This window comes from Heterocephalus glaber, unplaced genomic scaffold, assembly GCF_053883595.1.
Source record: "Heterocephalus glaber isolate CG9 unplaced genomic scaffold, H.glaber_assembly_v1.0 deba00001760, whole genome shotgun sequence".
Classification (NCBI taxonomy): Eukaryota; Metazoa; Chordata; class Mammalia; order Rodentia; family Bathyergidae; genus Heterocephalus; species Heterocephalus glaber.
The window spans coordinates 5,593,135-5,604,148 of NW_028258457.1; the positions used below are offsets into that span (position 1 = coordinate 5,593,135).

At 53.5% G+C, this 11,014-nt stretch overlaps 1 protein-coding gene across 3 annotated transcripts; it reads left to right on the top strand.

The window, feature by feature from the left end:
- Positions 1 to 317: 317 nt before the first annotated feature.
- Creb3l3 (cAMP responsive element binding protein 3 like 3) lies at positions 318 to 10,616 on the top strand. 3 transcript variants are annotated; one of them, XM_087201711.1, is made up of 10 exons: positions 318 to 457; positions 879 to 1,010; positions 1,270 to 1,534; positions 2,694 to 2,800; positions 4,215 to 4,361; positions 6,700 to 6,806; positions 8,270 to 8,338; positions 9,251 to 9,335; positions 9,543 to 9,639; positions 10,037 to 10,616. In XM_087201711.1, exons 1-10 carry the CDS (start codon positions 431 to 433, stop codon positions 10,354 to 10,356), a joined length of 1,356 nt encoding a protein of 451 aa, XP_087057837.1. In that variant the 5' UTR covers positions 318 to 430; the 3' UTR covers positions 10,357 to 10,616. The 3 variants fall into 3 exon arrangements, with proteins under 3 accessions (XP_087057837.1, XP_087057838.1, XP_087057839.1); XM_087201712.1 differs by having other exon boundaries at positions 4,218 to 4,361; XM_087201713.1 differs by having other exon boundaries at positions 319 to 457; positions 951 to 1,010.
- The last annotated feature ends 398 nt before the right edge of the window (positions 10,617 to 11,014 follow it).

Genomic DNA, 11,014 nt, shown 5'->3' on the forward strand with positions numbered 1-11,014 from the left:
GAACTCAAGGCAGAGGGGCCAGATTTTCTCTATCCTGTTCTGGGAGTAGACAGGACTCCTGCAGGGCCCCTGGGCTCTGGGGGACCCGACATCCGGTGACACTGGAGAGCAACAGTCCCCGTAAGTAGGGGATAGGTCATGGCAGCGCCAGGACATCCAGACTTTGGTCTTTGCCCACTGCTGGCGGCTGAAGCACAGAACACCCCGATAACGGTCTTCCCGCCCCTCCCCCGCCTCCCCCTGCTCACTGGTCCTTCACCCTGTCCGTCAAGCCTGTCCGCCAATCAGCACCCGGGCCCGGGCTGGGTTCTCCCGGGCACTATTTCAGCATCTTTAGGGGTGGTGGCCCCGGCACAGAGAGGAGTGACAGCCGCTCGGGACCTCAGCTCTGAGGAGGAACCCAGGACGTCAAGCATAGCCTGTGGGGCCCATGGATGGGGATTTAGCCGCTGGCAAGGTGAGTCCTGGTGGGGGTCATGAGGGACAGGACCCTTGGGAGGGGCTGCAGCTCCCTGGCACAGATGGGAAACTGAGGCCAGAGAGAGCAGGTGAAAGAGGGCGTCTCCATGTGTCCCTCTCTCTAGCTATTGTAATGAAACCTGCTCTCTGGTGTGACGCCTCACTCCTGTCATCCCAGCACTCTGGGAGGCTGAGGCCGGAGGATCCCGAGTTCAACCTCAGCCTGGGCAACTTAGTGACTGAGCGAGACCCTGTCTCAAAAGGAAAACTAGAAAAGAGCTGGCGATGGAGCTCAGTGTGTAGGCCCTGGGTTCCAACCCCAGTGCCGCAATTAAGAACAAAAGAAAGAAAAGAAAAGAAACCAGTCCCCTGGCTCCGGGTCGGGGGCTGACGGCCTCACACCTGTCCCCTCCCCCCAGATGGCGCCGCCCACCTGCGCCGTGGGTCCCATTGACAGCCTGGAGCTCCTGGACCTCCTTTTTGACCGGCAGGATGGCATCCTGCGACACGTGGAGCTGGCCGAAGACTGGGGCCCCGCTGCCGAGGACCAGGTGACCCCGCGTGGCCCACCGCGCTCCACGGGAACGACGCTCAAAGCCGGCAACTTCTCCCGGGCCAGAACCGAGTCGTGGCTCCCGCCTTGCTCCTGGCTGTTCCCCTGCTAGTGGCTTTATTTCCTTCCAGCCCCAAACACCCTCAGAGAAGCCTTACCTCCGGCTTGAGAAAGGCCTCGAGGCCCAGAGAGGGAAGGCGTTTTGCCCAAGGCCATACAGCGATCCTCACTCCCACCCCTCGTTCTGCCTCCCCCAGGCGCTGCCCGGGTCAGACTCCGATGACTTCCTGAACTCCATCCTGGGCCCTGGTGACTCAGCCCCCAGCTCCCCGACCTGGTCCCCTGCGGCCAGTGACAGCAGTGTCTCTGAGGACCTGCCCTCCGACCCCCAGGACAGCCCTCCACGCGGCGGGGGCCCAGGCACCGCCCTGGCTAGCTGCCCTTCCTACCTCTCCAACCCCCCGGGTCCTGCCAGGGCCCCCAGGACACAGGTGCTGGAGGCCTCCGTGGCCATAGATCTGGGTGAGTCGCCCTGGGAGGGACAGAGGGGCCCAGATCTCACTCTGCTCCTGGGGCCTGTTCTGGAGAGGGGGTGACAGAGACCCTTGAGGTTAAGCAAGAACCAAGGTGGGCATGATGCACATGCCTCTTATCCCAGTTATTGGGGAGGCTGAGGCAGGAGGATCCCAAATTCAAGCCCAGCCTGGGCAACTTGGTCACTTAGCAAGACCCTGTCTCAATTTTTTTTTTTTAAAGAGGGGGAGGCTGGGGATGGAGCTCAGTGTGAAAGCCTGGGTTCCATCCCCAGCACCTCAAAAAAGAAAAAAATTAAAGGGCAAGAGATTACGGGGTGCCCTGGCCTCAAACTGCTCCCCTGGACTGCGTCACAGGCCATATCAGATGACAGATCAATAATGATTTACTCCTGGGACATCGAGACACCCCTGATGGCCAGGCACAGCCCCGGTGGAGGTATTTGGCCACTGGGTGTCCTTTGTCCCTTCCTGGCGAAGGCTCTTAGGGGCCTCTTACTGGCGAGTTGGTGAGACGGTGGGAGGCTCAGAGTTCCCAAGGTCACCCAGCTCCGCCCAGTCGGGTGGTGCTCAAAAGCTGTGAGCCTACTGTGTGCCAGGCACCAGAAGGGGTGGAGCTAGGGGTGAATCTGACCTAGTCCTTGCCCAGATACTCCCTTCTGGATGGGTAATGGGTCCTCTGATGGTGTCATGTATTTCTTAAAGTTGTATTCATTTTGTTCAGTCCTGGAGTTTGAACCCAGGGCCTTCACGCTAAGCGGGATCCCCAGCCCTTTTTATTTTTTGTTTTCAGACAAGGTTGCATGGAGTCACTAAATTGCCTGGGCTGGGCTGAAACGTGCGATCCTCCTGCCTCAGCCTCCCAGAGTGCTGGGGTGACAGGAGTGCACCTCTCCACCTGGGGCTAATGTCCTGTACTCTCTTTAATCCCGTGAGACAGACACAGGTGTGCCAGGATGAATTTGGGTTCTGTCTGACAGCCAGGAAAACTGAGGCTTGTCCCCTTAGACCCAGGCCCTGGTGACCCCAGGCTGTGGCAGAGGCCTAGGGGCATTGAAGGCAGTGCTCGATGCTTGCTGGGGTGACTGGGAGAGGCTGGGTATGAGGCTGCCCGCCTGACCCTCCCTGCCTGTCCCTTCGCCCTGCAGACATGTGGAGTGCAGGAGCCCTCTACCCTGGGCAGCAGGCCGGCTCGCCTTCCTGCTTTGACCTGACCGTGAAGGAACTCCTGCTGGCCGGTGGCAGCGGGGACCTGGTGAGAACCCCGGCCATCAGAGCAGGTGGCTCAGGGACCCCAACATCTGGCTTCAGAGCCTGGAAGCACAAGTCACAGAGAGGGACAGGGATCAGCCCAGGGTGACAGATGAGCTAGTGGCTTCCAGTTCTGTGTCCATTACTGTCCCCCAGCCTGGGCCACTGTCCACTGTAGGCAGGACCAGAGTGTAGGGAACAGGGAAAGGGACATTACCCGAACCTCTGCAGTGAGTCCTAGTCTCCTGTGAGCCACGGCAGCACACGGCGAATTACAGGAAAGGTAGAAAAATGAGACTGAGAAGAAGCCGAGCTTTGGGTCTGATCAGTGCTGCTCTGGGCGGCAAAGACAAAAGCCCCCTAGCTTGCAGCACCTTTTATTCAGTACATGGGGAAACAGATGTAACAAGTGAAAATGCCGAGTTCAGTACTTTACATTGGGATAAACGAGGTGTAAATGGACTGGGGGGGCAGTGGGAATCTAAGGACAGTGAGGAACTATGCAGATGAAGACTTGGTTCCTCCCTGGCATCTCCCGCAGGTGTGGTCTTGTCCTGGAGCATTACAGCATCCGGGGATCACTGAGGTCTCAGTTGTGACCCGAGGCCAAAATGCAATTATGTCTGGAATGTCGTGGCTGGTCTGTAGGCAGGAGAACCAGGCCTGCTCAAATGATTTTTCCCTAGAATTATGTAGTATTGCTCCCAACACCAGAGGGAAAAAAATTAAAAATAAATCAGCTAAGACAGGCATGGTGGCCCATGCTTGTTTTGTTTTGTTTCAGACAGGGTCTCTCTATTAGCCCAGCCTGGCTTTGAACTCACAGCAATCCTCCTGCCTCTGCCTCCTGAATGCTGGGACTACAGGCATGTGCCTCCATACCCAGACTAAATGCTTTTGATTTATTATGTTTAGATTCACAGACACCCTGAAGATAGGGGATTTTGCTCTCTTAATCAGATGTGCTGGGTGCAGTAGTGCACACCTTAATCCCAGCACTTGGGAGGTTGAGGCTGGAGGGTCACTGTGAGTTTCAGGCCAACCTGGGCTACATAGCGAGACTTTGTCTCAAAAATCAAAAACAAAAAAGTAGTATACTGCACATGACACTTCTTTGCTAATTTCTTTATTCATGTGTGGTACTGGGGATTGAACCCTGGGTCTTTGCACTGAGATCCATCCCCAGCCCTATTTATTTTTTATTTTGAGACAGTGACTAAGTGACTAAGTTGCCCAGCTGGTCTTGAAATGGAGATCCTCCTGCCTCAGCCTCCCAGAGTGGTAGAATTTTGAGCCCCTTTGCCTTGGAGATTCTGCAGCCTATGGATTGATCATTTCTCAGATTCGCTGCCTCTCTCCTGGCCCCAGGCTCCTGCTCAGTCCCTGTGTCCAATGAGATTCTCCTGTTTTTTCCGTAGCAGCAGCAGCAGCAGCAACACCTGCCTGCTGCCCACCTCCTGCGACCCGGGAACGGCCACTGTCAGGAGCTAGTGCTGACCGAGGATGAGAAGAAGCTACTGGCCAAGGAGGGGGTCACCCTGCCTACCCAGCTGCCCCTCACCAAGGTGCGTGGGGGACACCCTGGCCCCAACTTTCCTGGCTTTCTGTGCAACCTGCCTATTGGGCTCCCCTTTAGGCTGTGTACATACACTAAGACTTTAACACATCTGTCTCCAGAGCCAGACAATCAGCCAGAGGTTCCCCCTAAGTTCAACCCAGAGCCCACAGCTGTACAGGATGTTGCTGAGTGGCTAAGTTGCCCAGGCTGGGTTTGAACTTGAGATCCTCCTGCCTCAGCCTCTCAGAGTGCTGGGATGACAGGCATGCTGCGCTGCACCCATCTTGGGATGACTTCGTTTTGCCCCTCTGACACCAGAGCTTACAAACCAAATGTCCTGTATTCAGGCATGGCCCCTAGGCATGTTTTCATTAGAATCTTGTGCATTGTACCAATGCTTGAATTGGTTGCTAATGTTTTTCTGATCAGGCAATGGCACAGAAACATTCAGTGCCTGTAGCCTGCTGTTTCCAGATTAACCATGTACAACAGCTGATGGCTGAATAGCTGCTTGAGTGGTCTCAGTTGCCACAGTCCCACCAGCTTGTTCCTTTCAATGCCAACACTTCACTTTGTTTGCCGTCATGTATGTTATTTATTTATTTATTTATTCCATTCAGTTTATTGGTACATTTTAGGTATACAATACCATTACATTCATCATTGGGATCTTGTACCGTTACATGACTATCTTGGTTCTTATTTTTTCCCCATTCCCCAGCCCTCCCTTCACCCCCTCCACCCTTTCCTATTTACAAAGACTTTGTTTCCATGTTTATCCTTTTCTCATATTTTTTCTTTTCCCTACTTTCCTTTCCCATACCCCTCCCACTTCCCCTACTCCTTTAGACATTTTCTTCCTGTTTCACAATGTCAATTATACATTTTGATTCTTATTTACACTTTTAGTTTTTCACACCAGAGAAACTATTCGGTATTTACACATGTGTATCCTATTTATTTCACTTAAGAGTATTGCCTTGGGCTGGGGACTTAGCTCAGTGGTTCTGCCGCCTGCTGCGCAAGCACAAGGACCCAAGTTCAATCCCCGGTACCAAAAAAAAAAAAAAAAAAATACTACATCTTCTTTATCCAGTCTCCAGTTGATGGGCAATTGGGCTGTTTCCAAACTTTAGCTATTATAAACTGTGCGGCTATAAACATGGGTGTGTATATATCACTGTGGTATGATTCTTTTAATTCTTTTGGGATGATACCCAATAGAGGAATACCTGGGTCAAATGGGACTTCCAATCCTAGTTCTTTGAGGTGTCTCCATACGGATTTCCACAGTGGTTGCACCAGTCTGCACTCCTACCAACAATGAAGAAGTATTCTTTTCTCCCCACAACCTGGCCAGCATTTGTTATTGGTTGATTTCATGATAGCAGCCATGCTTTCTGGGGTGAGGTGGAATCTCAGCATGGTTTTCATCTGCATCTCTCAAATGACCAGTGATATTGAACTTTTTTTTTTCTTGGTGCCAGGGATTGAACTCGGGACCTTGTGCTTTTGAGGCAGGCGGTTGAACCACTAAGCTAAATCTCTGGCCCATGTTGAACATTTTTTCATGTTTATTTGCTGCTTTTACTACTTTGCCTGAGAAATGTCTGTTCATTTCAGATGCCCATTTTTGAATCGGGTCTTTATATTTGGGGAGTCTGGTTTTTTTTTCTTTATGATTTCTTTCTTTATTTATTTTTTTATTTTTTGGTACCGGGGATTGAACTCGGGTCCTTGTGCTTGCGCAGCAGGCGGCGAAACCACTGGGCTAAATCCTCAGCCCTATTTATTGTTTTTAGACAGGATCTTGTTATGTAGCCCAGACTGGCCTTAAACTCATTATGTATCCCAGGCTGGCCTTGAACACGTGGCAATCCTCGTGCTTTAGCCTCCCGAGTGCTGAGATTACAGGATTATGGGCTGCCAAAGCCGCTGTTTTTGCTACTGTGTTTGAAGACCGTAATGAGCCCTAATGGGGTGCCTACGGAAAGGTACCAATCCTAGAGATGACCACATGGTGGCGCCGCGGCACCAAGGCCAAAGTGGTTGGCAATTACTAATTTTCTATGATTGTGGAGCCCCACCCCACCCCCAACCCCTGCAAGCCTGTCATCCCAGCACTCGGGGAGGCTGAGGCAGGAGGATGCAAGTTTGAACACATCTTGGGGAACTTAACGAGACCCTATGTTAAAATAAAAAATAAAGGCTGGGGATTTAACTCAGTGGTTTCGCTGCCTGCTGCGCAAGCGCAAGGACCCGAGTTCGATCCCTGGTACCAAAAAAAAAAGGACTAGGGACACCTAGAGTCCTTGACTCTGCTTCCACCCTATTTCACTCTGCAGTATGAGGAGCGCATGCTGAAAAAGATCCGCCGGAAAATCCGCAACAAACAGTCGGCCCAGGAAAGCAGGAAAAAGAAAAAGGAATACATTGATGGCCTGGAAACTCGGTAATGGTGGGAGCCCGGACTTCACACTCAAGGGGAAACGGAGGCCCAGAAAGAGGAATGTGTGTGGCTAAGGCCGCAGGTTTTAGGGCCTTACCTTTCTTCTCTAGAAGAGACCAGTTTTCATACTGATCTCAGGGAAGCCGAGATGTCTAGACAGGGTTTCAGGGACACTTTATGGCCTGGATAAAGATGTGGTGCCAGCTGGGCTGGTGCTACACATCTGTTCTCCCGGAAGTCTGGGAGGCTGAGGGAGGAGGATCCCAGGTTGGAGCTCAGCCTGGGGAATTTAGTGAGACCCTGAATTAACATGAAAAACAAAAAAAGGGCTGGGGATGTAGCTCAGTGTGAAGGCCCTGGGTTCAATTCCCAGGACTGAGAAAAAAGAAAATGAAGAAGAAGGAAACACTCATTTTAACCCTAGAATAACTTTACTGAGTGGTGCAGGTCTATTGGGTTTTCTGTCTTCCTGAGTTAGTTGGGGGAAGTTTTCCGTTCAAATTCATTCATGTGAAATTATTCTTAGTTATCTCCTATTATTTTTAATCTATGCAACGCCTACAGTTATTCCTTTTAAATTCCTCATACTGTTGATTTGTGCTTCTCTCTCTTTGTCTTGTACTTTTTGATCAGGCTTGGCAGGGGTTTGTATATTTTATTATTCTTTTTTTATTATTATTATTCTTACTAAATAATGAATTTCTGTCTTTTCCTCCCACCCAACTGTATTTTTAAAAATCCATTAATCTCTTTTGTTTCATATATGTATATATAAAACTATGGTTTGAACCTAGACCCTTGCATGTGCTAGGCAAGCACTCTACCACTGAGCTATACCCCCAGCCCTTTTCATTATTTGAGACAGGGTCTTGATAAGTTGCTAAGTTGCCCAGGCTGGGCTCAAATCTGAGACCCTCCTGCCTCAGCCTCCCTGGTGCTGGGATTATAGGTGTGTGCCACCACGCCTGGCTGTGCCCCCATTTTATAGATGAGGGGACTGAGATCAAAAATAGAAGTGGCCCAAAGTCCCAGGGAGGGTGAGCTGGAATACAGTCTCCTTTGAGCCTGTCTTCCGGAAGCATTGCTGTGAGTTTAGGACCCATTCCCAATCCTGGGGCTCCGCCTTGATGGTCCTTCCCCCCAGTGCAGAGGTGGCACCTAGAAACCAACAGACCTGGCTTTAAATCCTGACCCTAAACAGCCACGTACCTGTCACCCTAGCTACTCAGGAGGCTGAGGCAGGAGGATTGCTTGAGTCCAGGAGTTTGGGGCCAGCCTGGGTAACAACACCATGAGACTCAGTCTTAAAAAAAATCCTGGCCCTGTCAAAGCCTTGCTGGGTGGCTTTTGCCAAATGACTTCCTGTCTCTGCCCTTGGGTGCTCTGGGTGTAAAGTGGGCCTCTCGGGGACACATCAGCGGGACCAGTGGGTGACAGGCACATTCTGAATGTCACTGTACCTGCAGGATGTCAGCCTGCACTGCCCAGAACCAGGAGCTGCAGAGGAAGGTCTTGCATTTGGAGAAGCAGAATCTGTGAGTCTATGTACAGCTGGGGGCAAGGACAGGGCAGGGGGAAGAGCCCAAGTGCCCTGCAAGAGAGTGGGGTGAAGGGTAGAGGGAGGGTCTGTGAGGTGGCAGGAAAGAGGAGAGAATAAAGGGTCCACCTCTAAAGGAAGAAGGCCGCAGAGAGGTGGGAATTTAGACTTGGGGCTTTGACGGGTGTATAAGAGTTTACTAGAGAGAAGGTGGCAGAAATAGTGTATGCAGCAGCCAGAGGCTGGCAGTGAGGAGTGTTGGAGGCTGCACCCTATTCTGTCACCCTGACCGAGGAGGTGCACCTGCTTAGTCCATGCTCATTTAGCCTCTGCTGTGTACTCGGCACAGTTCTGGGCACTGGGACCGCAACAGGGAACTAAGCAGCAGAAATAGTCTCTCCACGGAAAGGATGCATGGTCCACAGAGCGCTGTGCTCACCATGAACAAAATCCTAAATGAGAGTCCCACTTGGGAGAAAAGCCAAGGGAGGCCAGGTGTTAGCGAAGAGGGGCGACTGTAGACAGGGAGGTCCGGCAGCTTCGCTGAGGTGACATTTTTGCAGAAGGATGGCTCAAAGGATGAGAAGAAACCAGCTGCAGAAGCAGCTGGGGGAGCAGGGTCTTTAGCATAGCAGCACAGACGTGCAAAGGCCCCGCAGCAGCAGAGCCTGACTTGACTGCTGCAAATGGAGGAAGTGGAGTCGAGGAGGGGACGGGTGGGCTGTGCAGGGCCCTGTGGGTTGCAGGGAGGACGTGAGCTCTGACCTCAATTACGATGGGAAACTTTGGCCAGGTGTGGTGACACACGCCTGTCACCCCAGCACTCAGGAGGCTGAGGCCTGAGGATCACTGTGAGTTCAAGGCCAGCCTGGGCTGTGCATTGAGACCCGAGGCCTCTCCTTCCTCCCAGGTCTCTCCTGGAGCAGTTGAAGAAACTCCAAGCCCTCGTGGTGCAGTCCACCAGCAAGTCTGCCCAGACGGGGACCTGCATAGCCGTGAGTCCCTCCCCAGCACAGCGGGGGGGGGGGGGTGTCTCGCAGAGCGGGTGTCGGTGTAGGCCGGGGGTGATGCCACGGGAGAGGAGCAGAGACTTGTGGTCCAGCTCAAGCTCGACCCTGTCTCCCGTGCCGCAGTTTTCCTCCTGGGTGATGTGGGAGCTCGGGGCAGGGCAGGATGGGGTGACCCTGGCCCATCTCCCGCAGGTCCTGGTGTTGTCCTTCGCCCTCATCGTCCTCCCCTCCATCAGCCCCTTTGTCTTCAACAAAGCCGAGAGCCCCGGGGACTTCACGCCAGTGAGAGGTAGGTGCTCCTTGCCCGGAGCTGGGCACATGCCTGTCCTCCCAGCACTCTGGGAGGCTGAGACAGGAGGATCCCAGATTCAAGCCCTGCCTGGGCAACTTAGCAAGACCTTGACTCTAAATAAAAAGGGCTAGGAAGAAAAAATAAAAAAAATAAAAAAATTTTTTTTAAAAAGGGCTAGGGAGGGAGCTCAGTGAGAGGACCCTGCGCTCCATCCCCAGTATGTTTTTAAAAACTCCCCTCAGGGCTTCCCCGTGGGTACTGTCCCTCTGCACTCTCAGTCCCCGGGGTGCAGGAGACCCCTGAGAAAGTGGCTCCTGAACTTGTGGGGGCTGGGGGAAGAAAGGCAGGACTCCAACCCTCACCCCATCCCTCTCGACCCCCACACTCCGCTCAGTCTTCTCCAGGACGCTGCACAACGACGCAGCTTCACGTGTGGCCCTGGGGGACATCGCACCAGGCACTGACACCCCTGGCTCCCTGCAGGACACTTCGGCGTCCCACGAAGAGGCCCCGGGCAGCCTGGGGGCAGACTGGGGGGCCTTTCTGGACAGGCTGGACTTGGCCAATGCCACAAAGGAGCCGGACAACTCGAGCCTGGTCCTGGGCAACGCAACGGGCGAGCTAGGCCAGGCTGCCATGCTGGGCTGGGTGGCGCCAGAGCCAGTGCTGAGCCCCGGGCATGCCGGGCTAGAGGCAGCAGGGGATGAGCTCTGAGCACCCCTGAGACCTGGTCTCGGGGTGCTTTGAGGGTCCTGCCGTGGACAGAAGCAGACCTAGGGGACTCAAGGCTGGAGAGTCCCGTAGGGACCCCAGCTGCACCCAGGGACTGACAGAGGCCCCCGAAACAGACAGAGGACAGACTCAGAAGCACCCCCAGCACCCCATGGACCTTTCTGGACGTTGATGTGGACACTGCCACAAGCACCCCCCCTTTTCTAAGACTGCACAAGCTTGAATAAAGTATTTTGACAGAACATGGCTGGCCTGGGGTGGGGTGAGGGGTTCCTAGGTCTCCCCAAAGGAGGGGGTGGGCCAGGTAGGGGTGGGAGGTGCAGGGGGTCCCCAGTCGGGGCTGGGGCAGCAGTGGGTGGATCCAGGGGCCCCAGGAAGCCCTTTGAGGCTGCCCATAAGTAGAGACACCCCATGAATGGATGAGGAAACTGAGGCAGCACTAGTGAAACAACTCGCACAAGGACACAGCTGGGGAGGACATGGGACCTTGGTGGAGCCCCTGCTGAGCGCAGTGTGCACTTGCTGGGTCCCAGATACCGAGGACTCTTTCAGCAAAGGGTTGCAGAGCCTGGGAATAGAGGGCAGACGTTTGTTTTGTTTTCAGTACTGGGGATGCAACCCAGGCCCTCCACACTGAGCC